The sequence below is a fragment of the Epinephelus lanceolatus genome, chromosome 19 (assembly GCF_041903045.1).
Source record: "Epinephelus lanceolatus isolate andai-2023 chromosome 19, ASM4190304v1, whole genome shotgun sequence".
NCBI lineage: Eukaryota > Metazoa > Chordata > Actinopteri > Perciformes > Serranidae > Epinephelus > Epinephelus lanceolatus.
Window position 1 is genome coordinate 10,752,997 of NC_135752.1, and position 23,027 is coordinate 10,776,023.

General features: G+C 38.2%; 1 protein-coding gene across 2 annotated transcripts; it reads left to right on the plus strand.

Annotated features, from left to right (window-relative positions):
- Nucleotides 1–5,259: 5,259 nt before the first annotated feature.
- On the plus strand, nucleotides 5,260–23,025 carry hexb (hexosaminidase B (beta polypeptide)). 2 transcript variants are annotated; one of them, XM_033646941.2, is made up of 14 exons: nucleotides 5,260–5,595; nucleotides 5,758–5,909; nucleotides 10,201–10,266; nucleotides 11,824–11,870; nucleotides 11,987–12,097; nucleotides 12,185–12,286; nucleotides 12,383–12,515; nucleotides 14,237–14,417; nucleotides 14,511–14,597; nucleotides 14,744–14,816; nucleotides 19,815–19,995; nucleotides 20,427–20,517; nucleotides 20,642–20,746; nucleotides 22,690–23,025. In XM_033646941.2, the coding sequence occupies exons 1-14, from the start codon at nucleotides 5,327–5,329 to the stop codon at nucleotides 22,751–22,753; spliced, it is 1,662 nt and encodes a 553-aa protein (XP_033502832.2). In that variant the 5' UTR covers nucleotides 5,260–5,326; the 3' UTR covers nucleotides 22,754–23,025. The 2 variants fall into 2 exon arrangements, with proteins under 2 accessions (XP_033502832.2, XP_033502833.1); XM_033646942.2 differs by lacking the exon at nucleotides 19,815–19,995 and adding an exon at nucleotides 19,053–19,227 and having other exon boundaries at nucleotides 5,262–5,595.
- The last annotated feature ends 2 nt before the right edge of the window (nucleotides 23,026–23,027 follow it).

The window sequence follows — 23,027 nt, forward strand, 5'->3', positions numbered from 1 at the left end:
TGGACTGCCAAATACCAGCTGGCAACGTCCTTGTTGTACATCTGAAACATTGTTAACACCGATCTGCATGGCCCTGGTCCCCAGCTTTGAAGCCTCTCATTTCTGGTCCTCCATTAGCACTTACAGTGGCGAATTAACAATGAACACTGGATTTGTACTGGGGAATATCTTCTTCATCACCAACAGACCCGGCTGCCAGATCAAGTTCTTGCCAAATCCAGTCAGAAGAAGGACAAAAACATATTTGCATACTCTTGATCTTGACTATTTCTGCAATAACTTCACTTATTGCTGTGTTTACTAACCTCAGTGCTTGTTGCTATGGGAGCTGCCATTAATGTTCTGCAAGTGGCGGTCTGCATTTTGCAACACCAATTACAATGCAATCCCCAATTTGCTGCTTACATTGTAGTGCAGATCACTGATTGGCCCCAATAGATTTTAATTGCCTGATACGAGGCAGGGTGGTACAGTGTCCAGACTGATACAGAGAGTGAAACAGAATGTTGAGCTCACATCATCAGGAAGGTCTTACCAGGCTAAGAATGGGGTTGGCTGGCACAAATTTCAGTCCCTGCCATATGTCATAATACTCTAACCAGCAGCAAATGAAAGGTTAAGGTCTCAGCTATAATAATAATAATAATTTAAATTTTAATGTGCACGTGTTTTCCTAAACAAGGTGATTTGTGATTAAAGTCATGTTGTGTATTTGTGCTAACCAGCCCATTACAGGGTTGGTTGGCACACATTATGTGGTTGGTTGGCATAATGTTAAAATGCTATAGTTATAAAAAATGAAGCAACAGTAGGAACAATTTCAACATCTAAATTAAACAAGAGTCAGAAAACATGAACATTTAATAGAATATCTGATGATTTTTAAAGCCAAACGGCATTTTTAGGCCATACATCAATATGATTGTCTAATCACTTTTGCCATTGACCATTCAAAATATTAAGTATTAACTAGCAATAGAAACATTGTTTATAAACTTTTAAAATACTTTTAATCTCTGAAAATGCAGTTACAGTAATAACTGGTACAGATTGCTTACATTGACCCAACTTTGTGATAAACCATCACTCCTCATAGACTTTCAAATCTTATATAATCTTATACTTAACTTTTGACACAGTAGAACTGAAATGTTACCCTCACCTAAAAAGTGTGTGCTTTTCAGATGTTTAAACATAGTAGATGAGTGAGGGTGGAAAAAGAAAAAAAAGCAAACATTTTGATGTTACTCTTTTGTTTCTGTGACCTTCAAAGGACTAGAAAGTTGCTGTGTGCCAACCAACCCCGATCTCCCCTACTTTAGAAGAAAATTATTATGAATTTGCAAACTGCACAAACCATTTTGTCCTTGTCTCTGTTTGTTGAAGCCTATCAAGATATACCTACGTTATGCTTAGCTTGTGTCCATTTGTAGCATTGTTTCAGTTTTCTTACTTATCATATAATTTTGTTAATTCTGTCTCATGGGGAAAACAAACTTCAAGGATGACTATTTGTTTTAGATCAAGTATAGAACATGCAATTAAATATGAGTCAAAAAGGAGTGAGTAAACACACCCTGTACTAAAGAAAAGGTTACATTTGCTCTAGTCACACAATGTAACAGGAAGTGATAGCTGGTTTTGTGCATCCTCTAGTGATAAGGCAGCTGTGAGAAGTGACACAGATGCTGCATATCACAAACTAAAACTTGTGAATCCATGCAGCATATTATTTTGCATTATTGTTTATACATACCTCAAGTATGTTATGTATACTTCTGATTCTCATGAATGTAAAAATATGCTGATTAACCGGTTGGTTTTATAATGTGAGCGGGAAAATTATATATTATAGATGCAGCATACTGTGGTATATTACAGAAATGACATGATAAAGATCCTTAAGCTCTCTCACTTACTGTCCGGTTTATCCTGCCCTGAGCTTTTACCGTACACCACATACCACGCAACACCCTCAGAAACAGGTCAAGCAGAGTTACACACAAAAGAAAAATGCAAGAGGTTCTCTACTGGTTCCTCAGCTTAGTTCAGTTTACTGGGGAAAGAACAAAAATATTACATTAAAATAAAAATATAAACAAACTGTATTTCCACAGGATAACTCATTAAAGCAGTGGCTCTCAACCTTTTAGCTTCCATGTGCCCGAAATATTCCAGTGCCCCCACAGAGGACATGATAATGTTTCTGTCATCATCGTGGACCTGTACTCACACCAGTGCAGATAGCACAGCTAATTGTATCTGAACTCACTCGAAGTGGTTGAGGGTTTGTGAGCAGTCTATTGTAACATCTGTGTACCAATATATGCAATAATTAAGTTTTAATCACACATAAATTATGCATGGACTATAACATATATTCAGAGAATATGAACAGGTGCTATGATTTTGTCCATTCTGAGCTACTGGCGGTGCACCTTGGCTCGCTCCTTGAAGTAGGACCCGCTTCCTCTGTCTATATAAAGGGCTTATTCTAAAGTAACAAAAACACAGCAACAATTATTTTCATGATTCATGCATCTTGCAGCAATGAAGCCATCATTTTTTGTTGTTCCGCCTATGATAAGATCTTCATATCTATCCTCATATTTATGCACACTTTGTAGAATGTGGTTTTCTTTCCAGCTCAGCAGGAATAATCCCTTCGTAAAGATTCTGATGGTCCAGACAATTATGAGACTTTAAACAAGGATGCCCAAACCAAAGGTTTTAGCCTGAAAACTGGAGCAGTCACTAGATACTATCTTACTTAAGAAAACAGAAGTCAGTGTCTGAGGCAACTCAGGGACATGACAGGCAGTGAGTTTCTGCATCGTTTCAGTTATCAAGATCTACAGTAGCCCAGGATAGAGATGAATAGTGATGAATAGGGAAGATGTACCTTTGTATTGTGTCGTGCGAAACCCAAACAGGTTCCCATATGAACCACTTCTAGGTACTGTTTAGCACCTTTTGTCTTTGAAGCATGTTGCATGCTAGGACATAATGAAAATAATTGTTTCATTGTTTCAATGTTTCATTTGTTTATTTATTATGCGACATCTGAAGACAAACCTTTTAACATCAGTTTCTTCAGAGGGTCTTAAAGTATTTTTATCTACCACATATTTTACTATGTCTTTTTAAAATTTAATGTATCTTATTTATGGTATTTATCCTTGTTTTTTATTTTTATGATTATATGCTTTCATTTAAAGCCATTACTGTTGCATTTCATGTATGAATTGTCATTTCATGTATGAATTGTCATAAATGAAATCAATAGAAAATAAAAAAGATAAATAGAAAATAAATTTCACTATTGATTTCATTTATTTACTTTTTTATTTCCTGCAGATAACATCAAGATTAAAAAGCATTTATACATACATAAAAATATGATCAAATTACTACTTTAAAGGTCCAGTGTGTAGGTTTTAGGGGGAAATATTGGCAGAAATGGAATATAATATTCAATTCATTCTTTATTTCAGACCCAGGGGGATCCATGTCACAGTAAAAAAAACCCAACAACTTATAACATTAACCAACTGGTCATATTTTTTATTCCACATTGTGGCTACTCCCCCTGGTATCCTCCCCTAGACAACTTTAGCACTTAGGTCAGTTGCTGATTCACCCGCCCCATGAAAGTCCCTATGAAAAGAATTTAGTCCTTCCAGGTCTTGTTTAGCCAGGAACGTCTCCTGGACACCCAAAATGTCACATCTCTCCATCAATTTGTCCACAACGACCCGGCGTGATTTATCAGTTTCACTGTGGCCAACATGCAGCCCACGCGCATTGTAAGACACGACACAGATGTTCATAGAGAGGTTAATTCATATCATAGCAGCTACTATGCAGACTGACTCTCGTGTGGAGCTGCAGGTGTACCATGGCAATTCAGTTCACTCCCCCCCTCATTACCAAAAACCTTGGGACCACGGGCCTCATAATAGCGGCGAACATAAGTCCCGGGGGGCCAGAGTTTTGGATCGTACATATCAGCAACACTGTTACATTCAGAGGTGATGTGAAATGAGCCGTACTTACAGCGGGCTGACTCGATCTTTCGACACGTCACTGTTTCATTCTCTAATTTCTCAGATAAATAGTCACGTAGCGTGTCTGCATCCAGAGTGGGAGAAAACCTAGTGGCAAACACATTCACCAGTTTTGTTTTCACCACTCCAATGTTGCTCTCAGTACCGGTTCCAATTATTCCCACATTCCTCTGCTCACGTTTCAAGTGAGCATAATATTTATAGCTATGTCTATGTTTTCGTTAGTGTTTAATTGCCTGAAACTAAAAATCGTTGTGTTTTCGTTACCTGTTTATATCTACATATGGAGCAGGTACTCTTCATGGATATATAAAGAGAGCTGGATACAGCGTTGGAGGTGGAGCCCCGTTCATTATCACTTACAAAAGTCGCTCTGTGACGCATGAAGCCAAAAATGTAAAACTGCTGTGTACAAAATTATCAGCACTGCTTTCACACTGTGTGGCTCATAGAGCAGGCGCATTATAGAGACTTCTGTCAGCATCGGCCAAGCGGGCTACTTTGAGTTGAGCTTTCCACTGTCTTGAATGGGGATGAAATGATTCAGTCGTGCTACTCCTCTAGACTTTCTAAATGTTTTCAGACTGAATGAATCATGAGTCATTTTGTGAGAGTTGTGATGCATAACAGAATGGGATTTACAAACTCTTTGACCATGTAAGTCAGATGGAAAAAGTCTTTTTGGGCCACAAGGCATCACGTGACGGATGTAATTACAGGGTTTGGCCATTACGAAAATTGGCCTCAAAGCCCGACACACTTCCTGGGGGCATGGTGCTCTACCACAGAATTCGCCATGTTGTTTCTACAGTAACCCCGATCGGACAAGCCAAACACTGCCTCTAGATGGGGCCATTTGCACGTTTGCATTTTTGTGTTCGCCATCGTAATTCTCCTACATGCTTAGCACAGGGGAGAACTTTCAGTTGGTTGCAATCTGCAACTTCACTACTAGACGGCACTAAATTCTACATACCAGACCTTTAAAGTTTAAATTAATTTTATGAATAATTACATATAGCTAATTTCAGATGTATTGTCTTCTGTTGTCTTGTATTCTTTTGCACTTCACATTTAACTTCATATGTTAAATAACGAAATATTGAATACAGTGGTTTTTAAAGCAGTAAGGTTTGTGGTAGTTCCCCTTTAAATCTTTGCACAACCTGTACTTCCGCATGAGAAGCCCCGCCCAGCTCCCGCCACATAATGCTGCTGTGTGATCACTCGGTCTTGTGACTCTGCTGTCTACGACTAACATGAGCACTATTCTGAAGTTTACATTATTATTGCTGGCCCTTGCCTTGTCCCAGGGGCTGCAGCACAACTACATCGATGAAGTTGACGAAGAGGCCGAGACTGAACGCGCCAATGAGGCCTCAAAATACGGCTCTCTGTGGCCTCTGCCGCAGAAAGTGCAAATCTCCGATGTTTCATTCAAGTTAACCAGTATCAGCTTCAAAATAGTTGACGCCAAAGAGTCATCCGCCGGGCCGAGTTGCAGCCTCCTGCAGGATGCGTACAGAAGGTAAGAAGATCTATTGTATGCTGTTGGTATGTTATTTTCAGCTCTGTACTGTACGTGACGTTTTCAGTTTCTCTTTCCAAATTCGTTATGAGAAAATTAAGCACCGTGCTGCGTTCAGGGAAAAGTCACAATATGATAAACATTCTCTGCCCCACTCAACAGGTATTACGAGTACATATTTGGCAGTTTTAAAAGGCAGGAGCTGAGCAAAGGCAGGCGAGCAGGTCCCTCTGAGCTGACAGAGCTGCAGGTATGGATCACATCACCTGACTCTGAATGTGACGGATACCCCACTGTGGCTTCTGACGAGTCATGTGAGTCTCATCTCTTCCTCATTGATATCACATGGAATCATCATATTCACTGTGGTGCTTTTCCGCAGTGGTGACAAGAATATTTAACTATGAATTTACAGAAGTATTTCTATTTATGCAACTTTACTTATGTACTGTACTACATTTCAGAGGGAATGTACTGTTTACTCCACTGCATTTATTAAACTGCTGTAGTTAGCCTTCTGGTTACTTAGTTTACAGATCAGGACAAAAATATGATGCAATGTTAAAAATGAAACTACCCAATGACATATAAAGTTGTTCAAATTAGCATCACAGGGACTATTTTCCATGCAAGACCTTATTTGTAATGGAGTATTTTTATATTGCAGTAGTGCTACTTTTACTTGACTGAGGGGCTGTTCTTTACTTATCAGAGGAAAGGGTTGCTGGGGTGTGACTACTTTTTTTTTTTGTATTTTGTATTTTTTACAACAGCAGTTAAAACAAAACATAAATCATGATAAACACAAAATAAATATTTTTGGCTTTTTTTTCAATGAGACATGTAGAATAAAGTGATTTTGATGAAATGCACTATTCTAAGCCCAGAGTTGGTGATGTTTTTTTTCTGACGGGGGCATTCGTCCCACATTATGTGTACAAGGATTGTCAGAAATTTTAAAATGCACCTATAATTCCTGTGTTTACAGTTTCCTTCTATGATAAATGGTGGAATTTTTATGATTTTCTTTTAAGGAAACATGCCTACCAACATGCTTTCTTTAAAAGTCGGCATTAAAAAAAATACAAAATATAACCATTTAAAGTTGCTTGCCCCTGCCCTAACATAAAATAAAAAGTTCCTCCCCAGTGCTTAAAAATTATTTGACATGCCTCACCCTTTTTGCACCACATCCTCCCCTCTCATAAATAATGGACAGTCCCTGATTGATCAGAATATTTTTTCCACCATTGCTTCTACAGATATGAAAGTTGCATACTGTTATCCCCAGGCTTCTGCAGAATGATTATAATGTGTATCTGTTACTGTTAAAGTTATAACCAAAAAACAGTACACTTCATACAGTGGTGGGAAGTAACTAATAAGTGTTTACTCTGTACTTGGGTACAGTTTTGAGGTGCTGCTTAATGCATCTCCACTACATTTCAGAGGGAGACATTTTACTTTTACTCAAATACATTTATTCAACAGCTTCAGTTACTTCACAGATTAAGATTTTATAGACAAAACATATAAGGCACTGTTAAAAGTTAAACTGCCCAACAGCTTATTAAGTAGTTAAATTTAGCTCCACCTCAAACAACATCTAACAATACTTACATGCTTCTTCTGAAGGGACATTTGTCATGTGGAGTATTTTGATAATGCAGCATTGCCACTTTTACTTGACTAATTTATCTGAACACTTCCTCAAACCACTTCTTCTGTGGAAATGGTTGCGTACTGTTATCTACAGGCCACTGCTGATTAATTATCACATTCATCTGTTGCAATTTCTAGTTTATTAGCTGTTAACAGTACAACTGCAAAAATCAAAAAGTCTGCTTTATACAAGATATGTGCCGGTCAATACTCAGGGCAAAAGAAAATTATAATCCAATTCATCCCATTAGCCCAAACCAGGGATACTCAACTTGTTTTATTTGGGGGCCACATCCATAAAATAACAGTAAGCTAAGAGCCAGTTAATGAACATTGATAGTATTTATCAGTATAAATGAATGCCCTGTTTTTAACCTGTCAATGTTTGCTGTCCTCACTCACTCAGGTCAGGTGTACGCAGGGATTTTCTAGGATTTGAGGACATTTAGGGCTTAGCCTGGACCTCTGTTGGGGATTTCCTCTCCTCGCGCTTTTTTGATAAACAAGCACTATTTTGATGCCTTTTTTATGCATTCTGGCACCTTATTTACAGTCAGAGTACAAAAAAAAGTGAATCAATGTGTTTTTATTGTGAATTAGAAAATGGTTGGTGGGCCACCCAGCAACCCATCGTGGGTAGGTTGAGTATCACTGACCTAAATTTTAATATAAATGGTTAACTAAACTTTGTGCGACATGCCATAAAGAGATGTGTGACATGATGAGTAACACAGATCAGCGGCATATGTCATGTGAACAGTAGTTACTTTAGAGCTTGCACTGTCTACATATACATGCATTTCCTTTTCTCAGTGATAATAATAAAAGTAATAATAGCCAAGAGTTAGTTGTGAGTGACTTAGGCTGCTCTGTCTACCATATTGTGTTCCACTGTACATTTTATACTGGAGATGCTGTCATTTTTATATTAAGTTGTAATGATTATTTAAGTACAGGTCTACCCCTGTTTTGTTTTTCTACATCATGGTATAGGCTACATTGAATCTTGACTTCTATCCAGTAATTTAAACTGGTATTGTAGCTCCTTTGTCATTTCAAATACTCAGGTTTAAACTTTTGCACACAGTTAAACCTTTAAATTTCATTTTGAGTTCTTGAATGATGCTTACCACTCAAAAATACTGCTTAAAGTTCTCTGTGTGAAAAAATTTGAATCAAAAGCATCAGCAGTAGTTCATAACTGAGCCATGTGGGCTATATAGTTCTTTTTTGGGGGTAATAAAATATTTGTTTCACGGTTTGAGCAGGATGTTTTCAGATGGCTAGGTTAAGCAAGGTGCATCCATACAAAAGTATTATTAACAGTGTTGCTGTTTAAGAAAGGGGAGAAAGACAATATTGGATTGGTTTTGGTATTGGCAGATAAACAAGGTTACAGTATCGACTTGATATGGGCATTTTTACTAACTTCCACATTCAAGTACTTGCATTAAATTATTAAAGAGTACTCAAGTCCTCGTAAAAAAATAATTAAAAATCTAACTTGATAATAGGAATGTAAATTGGCCAACAACAAAAAACAAGTGCAATTTGAAATTAATTTATTGAACAACCAGGCTTCAATTAGCCTATTAAACCATAAATTCAAAGTCAACATAAGAGAAATGACTTTATGTTGCTGCCATTACATAAATTAAACGCAGCGCTGAGGGACTGTCTCCGGTCATTAAAACTTTTAATAATTGTTAGGTGCCATTAGCCACGTGATGCTAACATTTAGCTCTGTCACTGCGTATGTAGCCATTCTAGAAAGTAAAAAAGAATTGTATAAAAGTCATGTTCACATGGGGGAGGTTGGGCGGTGATTACTGTATGTGTTGAACAGATACTGACATCCAAATTGAGTACTCCAAAACTCATGCCCATCCCTAGTATCAGTATCGGACATGAAAAAGTAGTATCGAGCCATCCGTACTTTATACAATGGTAGAAAGTAACTAGTAACTCCATTTACTGAAGCACTGTACTTCAGGGCAATTTTGAAGTGTTACTTAACACTTCTTCTCCGCTACATTTTAAAGGGAAATGTTTTACATTTTACTCCACTATAGTTGTTATATTTCAAATGAAGTTTTTACATTACAGAAACATATAAGCTTCTAAAATACAACAGTAGTGTTAAGCCAGGGTTCTTTGTCACATTTCAGAGGTCTATGATTGTTTGTAGTTTCATCAAAGAGAAATTTCCTCTCTGTACTTCTCGTATAGTGTAATTTAAATTTAGTTTAAAACTGTTTGAGGCTCAGAGGTAAAATTATCCAAAATGTCATTAAAAAAAAACAGAACAGCAAAGAGTCCAAAAATTGAAGATAAATCTGTGTAGATGAAACTGCAAAATCTGCCAAAGAGTAGTTAAAACCAGCTCCACCTCAGCCAGCTATGACAGCAAAATGCTGTCATTGAGGTATTAATAATGTAATTATATCTAGTGTTGTCAAAAATGTCAATTTATTGAGACATATCGATTTTGTATATTTGAAACGGTTTCAGTACTAATTTTCCACAGTATTGATACACCAGCACCAGCTGCACTTTCTCTTATTGTTGATGTTTACCACAGTCATTCTGCTCTTGTCTGTTACTCACCAAGAAAAGAAAAGTCATTGTTATGTTATAGCCTTGTCATATTTATTATATATATATGTGTTTTTACATTGTTGTATTGATACTTTTACTGATCTGAATACTTATGTCACATTTATCTGATTGTACATACAACATTTTACAACCACAGACAGGGTGATTACTTATGACTAAATTTAGAATTAGAGATTACCTGGATGGTAGATACTAGGATTAACACGGTCAGTATAGACTAAATGTTTAAAGCCCCCCCCTAAGCATTTAAGACTATGACTTTAGTATCTTAACCACCTGCCAAGCTCTGACAACACTGACTGTGCACATGTCCACTGTCCACAGATGAACTGTCAGTGGATCAGCCATATGCTGTCCTGAAAGCACCAAAGGTCTGGGGAGCCCTGCATGGTAGGTTTTTCACATTATTTCACCTTTTCAAAGCAAACAATACAGCTGTAATCCACAGCCAGGAAACGGTTAGTTTAGTTCAGCATAAAAACTGGAAACAAGGGAAACAACTAGTCTGGCTCTGTTCAAAGGTAACAAAATCCACCAGCAAAACTCAATGATTAACACATTATATCTTGCTTGTTTAATCTGTTTTTTGGTGTTACGCAAAGCTCAGATAAAGTCTCCTCTCTTTAGCTTTATATTTAACAGACACACCTGAAAGTGATATCCATGTTCTTATCTAAGCCTCAGCAAGAATCAGAGGTGTGGACTCGTGTCACATGATATGAACTCAAGTAGATGCGAGTCACATATTTGATGACTTTAGACATGACAAAATCAAAAAAGACTTGCAACTTGACTTGGAATTTAACATCAACGACTTCACTCGGACATGAGCCTTTGACTTGAAAATACTTGACACCTCTCCCCAAAAGCCCAAAGATTGTGTCTTATTTTAAAAGTGTGCCACAAGTCAATTCATTTCCTTAATCATCCAACATTAACGCTATTCATTCCAAGCACGTAGACACAATTCCCCAGATCCACTTTGTTTGAAGACAAAGACACAAGAACTTTCTTTTTTGTACAATATTTGAAGTTGCACAAAGCACAGTCAGTCAAGGCTCATGTAAACATAGTCAGTGAGCTAATGCTTAGCAAATGTTAGCTTAACAGCTAATTACCTTTGTAACAAGCTTTTTTAAACAAATAAATACAAATTTTAAAAAGCACTTATGATATTGTAAATTTCATGTATTATTCTGTTGTTAAAATGGCATTGCATTTGCCTAAGAGTGCATTATGACTTGGAACTGCAATTGGACGTTGAATCTTCCCTTTTATTAGTTATTTTTAAAGGGGAGACTTTTTACAAGTACTTCCATTACCAAATTGGTTTCAAGTTTGGTAAAAAAGTTTGTTCAACCAACAATAACCCTTCCATTTTCATTCCTTTAAGAGTCATTCTGACTGATGATAGTATCAATTCTGTAATACCATGATACTGTGAAACTGCAATGTTTTCTGAGACGGTTATCGTACCGTGAAAATCTCATACCGTTGCAACCCTACTTGAGACTTGCATGTGACTTTCAAAACAATGACTTGGTCCCACCTCTGGCAAGAACCAAATAAAAGTATTTCCCAGAATGTCAAAGCTATTCCTTTAAATGATTAATTGTCAAGCTGTTTTTGGTTCATTTCTGTCCATCAAATGCATTTAAATACTTATGCTCTTCTCTGAACCATTAAAAAAAACAACACTTGAACACAGATTTAAAATGGATGTGTAACGTATACCTCTTGCGTGTATTTGTAATATGTGCCATCAAAAGCTGTTATGTTGACAAAATGCTGAGTCTGATGTGGCGTTACACTTTGCATGCTCTTCCCTGTGACATAAAATTATAGTATGTTAGTTTGTCTCTGTGACTTTGACTTTATGAGCATATCATAAAAAGGTCCAGGGATTTGACCTGATTATCCAGTGTGTTTTATTTGCATCACATCTAGGTCTGGAAACTTTCAGCCAGTTGGTGTATGAAGATGAATATGGAGCTGTAAGTGAAGGGCGATATGATCATTTTTATTTTTTTAAGTCATAATGAGGATCAAGGGTCAACTGTATGTGAGTCAGGTTTTCACTCAGACTGATTTTTATTTTGTATGTTTTCAGAAAAGCATCAATTCAACAACAGTCAGTGACTTCCCCAGATTTGCACATAGGGGCATCTTACTGGACAGCTCTCGGCACTTCCTGCCCATCAAAGTCATCTTGGCTAATCTGGTACATCAATGAGAGCTTTCGACTTTTGTTTTCACAATTTTAACTTTATTTACAGTTTTAAATAACTTTTTTTCCCCATCCGTTCAGGAAACAATGGCGATGAACAAATTCAATGTTTTCCACTGGCACATTGTGGATGATCAGTCCTTCCCGTACCTGAGCCGAACATTCCCACAGCTGAGCCAGCAGGTCAGTAACACTGGTTATTTGTGTTAAATCTCAGCCAAGTGCAGTTTTAAATACCAAGACATTGCATTTTTCACAATGCAGTAAAACTTTTCACAGGGCGCTTACCACCCATACACACACGTCTATACACCTGCTGACGTGAAGATGGTGATCGAGTTTGGCCGTCTGCGAGGCATTCGTGTCGTCCCGGAGTTTGACACTCCAGGACACACACAGTCTTGGGGCAAAGGTGAGTTTTACAAGTGTTACATCGGACTGGGTAATATATTAATATTGTGATATGAGACTGGATTTGTTTTTTGATATTGTAATATTCTAAGTGCTGTCTTTTCGGATTCAAGGGGTACATTAATCAGGGTTCCCACACTGTATGAAAAGTATGTAAAAATATAGTAATTGATTTTAGTAATTACCAGGTTTGGATAAGTATATAAGAAAAGAAAATTAGAATATAGAAAACATATTTGTTTCCAGACTCTACTTTGTTTACTAAAAAATAAATTCAGAATTAAAAAAAAATGCTGACCACTGTGGTGGAGAGCGTGGGCCAGAGAAGACTAGATGCAGTATAGCATTGGACTGACTGCACACTTGTATGCTGAGCTGTATATCACAGCCTGCAAAACACCTCAGCCCCAAGTGCCTTGTAATTGAACCACATGTGGACATCTACAACCAAACTAGTAAAGACAAAAGTGCATTTGCACATATACACAGCATCACACATAACCAATTATCAAGCTTGTTGTAGTTATCAGAAAAGTAAATGGACTATTTTTTCTGTGTTAAGATATATCTTTATAGCTGTTTTGCATTTGGGTCTTATTTACAAAAGGGGACAATAATATTATAATATTTATTTAATATCTTAAGGTGAAATAATATGAATATAGGTAGTACCGGTTAGTTTACTTCCTGTTGGGTGGAGATGAACTTCTGGGTTTGGTGTTAATTGATCTGTATGAGCTACAGTAACTGACTATAATCATCTGGCAATTATTTTGCAACATAATAGTGTACATAGTCAGAATGTAACATACATGTTAACAGTTGAATTTGAAGAACAATTTTTTACATGATAAACATATTTGTATTTACATGTCAGATATGCCTGAAGAAATTATGGAATTTTGAAATGGATAATGTGTAGGAATGCTGATTATTTGCCTTTACCCACTTGGTCATTATATCCACATTACTGGTGATTAAAATTGCATCGTGCAAACATTGTTGCATACAATATTGACGTATTTTGTCAAAAATATTTTGATGCTTTATTTGCTCTATATTTCCCAGCCCTAGTGTCACCACTTTTTATGTTTTCTATATACCTCCACACTGGCAACAGCCGTATGTTTTCCAGGTAGCCCATCTATCCGTCCGTCCCATTCTCGTGAATGCAATACCTCAGGGACACCTTGAGGGAATTTTCTCAAATTTGGCACAAACGTCGTCCTAAAGTCAAGGATGACCTGCTTAGATTTCTGTGGTCAAAGGTCACTGTGACCTCACAAAATACGCTTTTTTTGGCCATAACTCAAGAATTCCTACACTTATTATGACAAAATTTCACACAAATGTCTAATAAGATAAAACAGTTAAGTGATGGCATTTTATCCCCAAAACGTCAAAGGTCAGCTTCATTGTGACATCATGCTGTTCTGCAAAAACATTTTTAAGACCATTATTCAACACCATATCTCAGGAGCAGAAGGGAGATATTTGATCAGAAGCAAATTGATGACACAAATCTTGGGTGTCATATGAGTCTGGACAGACATGGATGTAGAGTGCAATATTACTGGTTGGTGCAGGCATACAACTGTGAGGCAGTAATTCTAGTTTCTAAGAAATTTCTTTTTTTTTTTTTTCCTAGAAACTTACCTGAAAGTGTTCAGCAAGGATATATCTGAAAACAATAAAGCATGACAAATGTACTTTTCCTCTCAGGCCAGCCAGATCTGCTCACACCCTGTTACTCTGGCTCCAAACCCTCTGGCTCCTTCGGACCTGTGAACCCCATCCTAAACACCACCTATGACTTCATGAGCCAGTTCTTCGAGGAGATCAGCACCGTGTTCCCTGATGCCTACGTTCACCTGGGAGGTGATGAGGTGGACTTCACCTGCTGGTGAGACTGTGTTCACAATGTCTACAAACTTCTCCTGAGCATCAAAGATTACACAGCAGTTCATTTTTGGCTGCTGTTTTTTTTTCCCTGCAGGAAGTCCAACCCTGACATTCAGAAGTTCATGGAGCAGCAAGGCTTCGGACAAGACTACAGCAAACTGGAATCATTCTATATTCAAAGGTATGTTGCTCATTTTATATTCAAGTAATTTGCTTGTTCACAGTTAAACTGATTAGCAGAGAAACATCACACTTCCCAAGTTCTATTTATTATAAAGAGAAAAAAACACATTTATTATCTTTTTTTTTTTTTTTTTGTTCTGATAGACTTCTAGATATCGTCACCACTACCAAGAAGGGCTACGTGATCTGGCAGGAGGTCTTTGACAATGGTGTTAAGGTAACTAAAGATTCATTTCCATGTTAAAGTTAATAATTTAAGACTTCATAGACAAATGACCAAGATTTTGGTTTGATTGATTCATCACCATTTATAGGTCATTTCTGTTGTTTTTCATTCTATGTTATTAAAGGAATAGTTTGACATTTGGAGAAATAAGCTTGTTTGCTTTCTTGTGAAGCTGTGCTAATATTTTTCTATGGTAGCTTCATATTTAGCATACAGACATGAGAGTGGTATCAATCTAATTATTGAACTCTCAACTAGAAAGTGAATAGAAACACATTTCCCAAAATGTCAAACAAAAAAGAAGGAAGGGTCATGACGTCATGTGACTGCATTCAGATTTTGTCTAGGTGCCAGACTTTGACACCACTTCTATTTAAGTTAATGGGACAGGCCGGCAAGTCCCACTATAACCCATCATATCTGCGCTTGCACCTTTGACTGAAAAAAGGTTCTACAAAATAATTTTAAAAAAATCATTTAAAAAAACACATTACAGTAAGAGTGGGCATTGGTATCCTTGTTATTGGTCTCCAAAGAGATCATGGCTTTGTCCAGCAGCTGCATATAGTTTAACTCAAGCCACTGTTTGGTTGTGTATCATGATGTAGCTATCTTGTAACAAACGGTGCAGATCTGATAGATTATTGTTGACCAAAAGAGATCAGTTATTAATGGCTCTGATTATGACTGGCTGGACTCAGTAATATGGCCTTTCAGAGTTAGGTAAATATCCTTATATAAGTATTAACTGCTGAAAAGATGGTCTTTTCACCAAACTGGGCTGTCTGTGCAGTAGAAAGACGCAAATACCTTTGACATTTGTGCTACACGACCAGAGAAAACAGAAAAAGGCCTGTGTCATTTGCTGTTGCTCAAGAGGTTGAAAATGTAAAATGTTGAAATCTACCAGAATGCACTGCACCGCACTGAACCAATAAACCTTCCAGCTGGTGGGTGACGTAATGCAAGTTAATCGTCTGAAAAACAACATGGCAGCCGGCCGTTAACAAATGATCTGAAATTACAGTTAAATATTAAGCAAAAATATGTTTTTGAAAATACATGAGGCTAAAAACAGGCAACAAGCAAGGTTTATGCTTCTGCATACCTACGACGCACAGGGCTTTGCGGAGGCGTTGTGTCCCTCTGCGACCGACCCAGAGATGTGACGTGCACCTCCAAAAAATTGTAACCACACGTTGAGGCAATGCAGACCCAATGCAGACCCAACGCAGACCGCAAGAGCTATGATTGGTCCTTCAAACTACATCATTTCCGGCATTTCGCAAGGTTTCACTTCCTGCTGCAGTACAGTATTCGCCCATAGTCTGCTTTGAGCCATTCAACGGGCGTACAGACCATCGGCGCAGTCGCCTCTCTCTTCGTCGTCGTAACATTTGTAATAAGAGCATTTATTGTTCAATGTCGATCATTTCGAGCTCCAGCAACAGTCCTTCTCTCTCAGTCGCCATCTTCACTGTCACTAGGGCAAAGCCGGAAGATAAACAAACAATGAACAAGCAATGACCATAGACGTCACAGAGTCTAGGTAGGTATGTAAAAGAACACCGTGCCCCCAAGCACTTTAGCAGGAAATTGCATAGCGACATCTCCGGCACAGCGCCGGATTTCCGGTGTGGCGAAGTTTCTGTCCGGCACGGGCAGAAGTGCTCTGCATTGCGAGCATTTCACTCGCATTTGCCCCTAAAAACATATATATGTGTGTGAACCGGGAAAATGATTTAGGCGCACAGTGTGCGAGTAAACACAACCTACTGTTTACCATAATCGGCATCGGATGTTCTTTCATCGATAACCGATCAAATAAATGTATTTTAAAACTCGCTCCTTTGGCTCTGACACAGCCGTCTCTCTCCCTGCCTGCAGTCCCCACTGCACTGGGCTTTGTAACAATGTCCTGCCTACAGCCCCCTCTGATTAGCTACACGGCACAAGTGATAGCCAATCAACACTGATGCCTGTGCGTGCTTTCACATCATGTCACATTGAGACACAGAGCTCAGACGGAGCAGGAGAGGCTCCGGTAAGCCAGCAGTAATTTTGAAGGTAAGGTAACAGAAAACAGAAACGAAAGTTGCAATAAAAATTCTCTATGCTGAAGTTTTAAAGTCACCACCACAACATTATATGATCCATTTCAATGATGATATGCTTGCCCAGAGGCGAAATTTCGACGCAACTGCCTGTTTAATTCACATCAAGCGCGATACAATTTTGCAAACAGCCTAAATGATTTAGCTTCTAAAAATAAATAGCACCAAGGCAAAAAGAGATGTAGGAGCTATAAGTCAAAAAGTCTGGTAACCACTGAAAGTTTAATCTTTATTTATAAACTCATTATGCTATAAAAGTTTAATCTGAAAAGTAACTACTAAAGCTACACTGCCTGGCCAAAAAAAAAGTCACCACCAAAAAAAAAGGTCATACACTCTAATATTTCATTGGACCGCCTTTAGCTTTGATTACGGCACGCATTCGCTGTGGCATTGTTTCGATAAGCTTCTGCAGTGTCACAAGATTTATTTCCATCCAGTGTTGCATTAATTTTTCACCAAGATCTTGCATTGATGATGGTAGAGTCTGACCGCTGCGCAAAGCCTTCTCCAGCACATCCCAAAGATTCTCAATGGGGTTAAGGTCTGGACTCTGTGGTGGCCAATCCATGTGTGAAAATGATGTCTCATGCTCCCTGAACCAGTCTTTCACAATTTGAGCCCGATGAATCCTGGCATTGTCATCTTGGAATATGCCCGTGCCATCAGGGAAGAAAAAATCCATTGATGGAATAACCTGGTCATTCAGTATATTCAGGTAGTCAGCTGACCTCATTCTTTGAGCACATACTGTTGCTGAACCTAGACCTGACCAACTGCAGCAACCCCAGATCATAACACTGCCCCCACAGGCTTGTACAGTAGGCGCTAGGCATGATGGGTGCATCACTTCATCTGCCTCTCTTCTTACCCTGATGCGCCCATCACTCTGGAACAGGGTAAATCTGGACTCATCAGACCACATGACCTTCTTCCATTGCTCCAGAGTCCAATCTTTATGCTCCCTAGCAAATTGAAGCCTTTTTTTCCGGTTAGCCTCACTGATTAGTGGTTTTCTTAAGGCTACACAGCTGTTCAGTCCCAATCCCTTGATTTCCCTTCGCATTGTGCGTGTGGAAATGCTCTTACTTTCACTATTAAACATAGCCCTGAGTTCTACTGTTGTTTTTCTTCGATTTGATCTCACCAAACATTTAAGTGATCACCGATCACGATCATTGAGGATTTTTTTTTCCGGCCACATTTCTTCCTCAAAGACGATGGGTCCCCACTATCCTTCCAGTTTTTAATAATGCGTTGGACAGTTCTTAACCCAATTTTAGTAGTTTCTGCAATCTCCTTAGATGTTTTCTCTGCTTGATGCATGCCAATGATTTGACCCTTCTCAAACAGGCTAACATCTTTTCCACGACCACGGGATGTGTCTTTCGACATGGTTGTTTAGGAAATGAGAAGCAACTCATTGCACCAGTTGGGGTTAAATAACTTGTTGCCAGCTGAAAGATAATCGCCCATGCAGTAATTATCCAATAGGAGGCTCGTACCTATTTGCTTAGTTAAATCCAGGTGGCGACTTTTTTTTTTGGCCAGGCAGTGTATAATCTTTTTGTTCGTTTTGATAATAAACACGTTCCTTTGCAACACACACATTTCTATTTCTTCATTTTGTGACCGCAACACCAAGCCCCCCGCTCCGGAAAAGATTTCAGATTTCAGGCACACAAATCTTCGATGCTCGACATTTCAGGCACAAAATTTTTTCTTGCTTTAACCCCTGGACATAGGCCAACAGGACGCAGAACTATGATAGGCACACAACAATGGCGGAGCAACTGCGTGCACGTTGCATCAAGTGTACGCAGAAGCATATAGAAAGCAGGTGTAAAAAATTGAGGGAGTATCTGTTGTTTGAGCAACAATCCCAAGCCTTTAATATTAGCTACCACACACATAAATCACCACAATGATCAGTCTGGAGAGGCTGTAACACTTGCTATCACTCACCAACACCGCAGCTCTGTTTCTTCGGAGAGAACAAGATGCTGCACAGTGACATAATGACCCTTCCTTTTTTTATAGTGTCCTTGACCAAAATCAACACATCATGTAGTCTCTAACCTAAGTACAGTAGCATGGTCTGTAACTGTTCCAGTTAAAGCCAGACACAGTAGTGCATGTGTGGATCGGCAGCGGGGCTAATGAGGAGATGAGCAAGGTCACGGCAGCAGGGTACACCACCATCCTCTCCGCCCCATGGTACCTAGATTACATTAGCTACGCACAGGACTGGCAGAAGTACTACAAGGTTGAGCCGCTCAACTTCAACGGTCAGTTTCCATAGAAACAACGTCTTATGTCGAATCAATTTAGAATCAATCATTTGGTGGAGGGAAACTATGATTTTGGTTGATTTAGGCAACAAATGGAATTCTGGATTTTATTCAACAGGCTTACGCTTGAAAACTGCACAGTTGTGACAGGGAGAGTCAGACAGACATGAGGTGAAGATGAGGCCGTGTGGTTGGTGGTATCGCATGTTTCTTTCGTGGGTTGATGTAGTTCACTGTTTTGGAGGACCAATCCTGGTGTACTAGAGACAAATACCCAGTATGTTAAAAAATAAAATAAAAAAAAGACATGGTTCAAACCCAATAAGTCAAGTTTGGTCCTCTATAAATCTGGACCACGACGAGAGTGGGCTGAACCTTTTTTTTTTTTTTTTCCAGACACTAAAATGTCACCATACACATTATATCATGTCCTGCAAATAGTTTAAACCTAATAGAAGTAAACACACAAAAGTCACATGAATCAGAATCGAAATAATAGAAGGCTCTGACATTTTCGTCTTCGTCCCCCATCTTTCTTCTTTATCTTGCTGACACTGATACATGTATGTATGTGTGCTGTGTAGCTGAAACCAGACACACTTATCCACGTTTGGAAAGGAAACCAGGAGCAATACCAGAATGAGATGGCAAAAGTTACATCCTCAGGGTACCAGACCCTGCTGTCCACTCCCTGGTACCTGAACCGTATCTCCTACGGCCAGGACTGGCGGGGCCATTACAAGGCCGACCCACAGGATTTTGAGGGTTTGTGTCTGCATTAATTATTTATTTAAGAACGTTTTTTTCCCCTGCCCATTACGATGGGTCATTTGCTGTTTATGGAACTTTGTTTTTTCAGTATTGACATACTGGTGTTAGGACTTTGGCTCAGTCATATGATTATTTTATTGTTCTGTTGTTGGTCTGACTCAGATTTTATTATCTCTATTGTTTGACTCTTGACACACATCTAAAATGTCATGGAGTTGTTTGTCACTCCTGTGCAACTATGTGTAAGCCTGTTGAATGAATAGAGGAAAATGATCTTAATGTTTTTCTATCTGAGAATATCACAGTATAATTTTAAATTAAATCAGATCAAGTATTTAATTTCTCAGTGTAGTCCAGTGGAGTTTTACATTCCCTGGACATTGCCTGGCCTGCCTAAACTTATCAAATAATACATTTTAAAACAGGAACTGAGGAACAAAAGCAGCTTGTGATTGGTGGAGAAGCCTGTTTGTGGGGGGAGTATGTGGATGCCACCAACCTGACACCCAGACTCTGGTATGTTATTTCATAATAAACTCGTATCAGAAAAATAAATGTACTTTAAATCAGTGACACATCACATGATTGTAGACTGACATTTAAAAAATAAATAAATTCTGTTGACTTTGATCACTCACAGGCCTCGCGCCAGTGCTGTGGCAGAGCGACTGTGGAGTGCCAAGGATGTGACAGACATCAACGATGCTTTCAACAGGCTGTCTGTACACCGCTGTCGTATGGTGGAGTAAGTATCTGAAGTCTGTTTGTACTATTCACATCTACATCAGTTCCTATGGAATCAGGTGGGTCTCAGTGTTAATGCATGGCCATAACTTAAGGGCACCCTGCTGTCCTGGGTTCAGAAAAAAATGATCAGGGGAGATATTAACTGGAATCCTGAAGTTAAATTTAATACCTATTAAAACCCTTTCCATACATTTTAAGACCTCACCGCCACTTCGGGTTCAAACCGGTTACATCAGCACAGTCCAACTTATGTTTATTAAACACTGACTGAAAGACAGTACAATTAACGGTCGAAGTTAGTGATAAGGATAATTCATAAAGATAATTCAGATAGACAGATTGGGAACCAAGGAAGAGAATAAATTAAGTGACTAACCCAATGCAAGGTTTATTTGAGTAATATCAGTATGACACGTGAGCTAGAAACACAATCATACTATAGTTTGCCACAAAAAGTATAGCATGTCATAATTAGGGCTTAGTAAAGTGTCAAAGTCATAGTAGAGTATGTCATAAAAAAGTTAGTCATATATCAAAACGTGAAAATCACAGTATAGTATGTCAAAAAATGTATATATGTCAGTATGTCATAGTACAGTAATTCTTTAAAAAAAAAAAAGTTTGTATAGTATGCCATAAAAAGCTCATAATATAGTATGGCATAAAAAATGTCAGTCATAGAATAGTATGTAAAAAAAAAATGCAATAGACATGAAGTATTTCATAAAATATTTGTATAGTATGTTATAAAGAAGTCATAGTATAGTATGTCCAAAAACATGCCCAAGTCATAGTGTAGTATTTCATAAAAAAAGTATGTATAGTATGCCATACAAAAGTAATAGTATGTCAAAAAATGTTATATGGTATGTAGAAATTGTATAGAATGCAATAAAAGCCATGATGTGAAAAAATAAGATGTAAACCATAAAAAATGCTATAGTGGTGAAAAGTCATGGTATAGTATGTTTTAAAAAAATGTCCAAGTCACAGTTTAGTTAAAAAAAAAAAAAAAAAAGTCAGTGTAAAAATGTCATAGCATAGTATGCCATAAAGTGTAGTGTCAGTGTAGTGTCACAAATGTCATAATATAGTATGTAAAAAAGACGGTATGCAAGAAAAAAATGCCACAAAGTCATAGTCAAAAAGTCATAATATGTAAAAAATAAAAAATGTCATAGTATAGTATGCCATTAATAAATCATAGTATAGTGGGTGGAAGTTCGCTGCAAAGATCAGCCTCTCATTGGGCGGAACGAGCCACCCACTGAAGTCCCGCCCTACCACCTCCAGTTGTGTAGCAGTTTTCAACCGTTTTCAACACGTCCTTTACTAACTTTTGCGGTGTTTGATCTTGCGGGGATGTAGCCATTTTTCTGCCATGGTTTGTGTCCTGTAGGCGATATTTTTGTGGGCGTGTTACACCAAAACCTGTTTCCCCCCGGCAATATTTTTGCAAGCGCACCGTTGCTGTGGCACTGCCAAGAATGATTGTGATTGGCTGAAAGAAATACAAGCAGCCGGGGCGGTTTTTTCTCCAATCTTAAAGTGAGAGTCGGCCCAGCCAGACCTTTCTTTTCTAGAGAAAGGTCTGGTGAGCGAGACTAGGTTTGCCATGAAAACATTGTCATAGCATATACCATAAAAATGTATAGTCTGCCATTTAAAATAAAAATAATTTAAAGTCATAGTATAGCATTCAAAAAACAAGAGTATAGCACATCTAAGGCAGTACTTGTGGATTCCTATTTAAATCAAGAAATATTGTTGTGTGCATCAGAAATTCTTTTGTTAATCCTTAAACCCATTAATAACCCATCTGATTCCATAAGTACAAGCCTCTACATGCCTCTACATGCCTCTAACGGCTATCATCTAACAGCCGTTAAAGGCTACTACATTAATACCAAATATCATCTAATCTATCTTTTTCAATCTAAGGCGTGGCATCCCAGCTGAGCCGCTGTTTTCCAGCTACTGTCCCCGTGAGTACAAAGGTATCTGAAATCAAGGGAAAGGCTGGCCTTGGGAACAGAAAAAGGGAAACGAATCCACACACAATCACCTCCATGCTTGTATTTTAAACTAAGAAATCAAATGCTAAACTGCCTTTGTAGAGTTGTCACTGTACTGATGCTCAGAGACACATCATCCTTTTTAAATCTTCTTACAGAACTCTTGATCACATCTAATGTCATAAACACCTGGAATTTATGAATGCACTGTTTTTTATCAATGTTTGTAAAAAATGATTGTGAATAAAATGTTGACATTTTAGG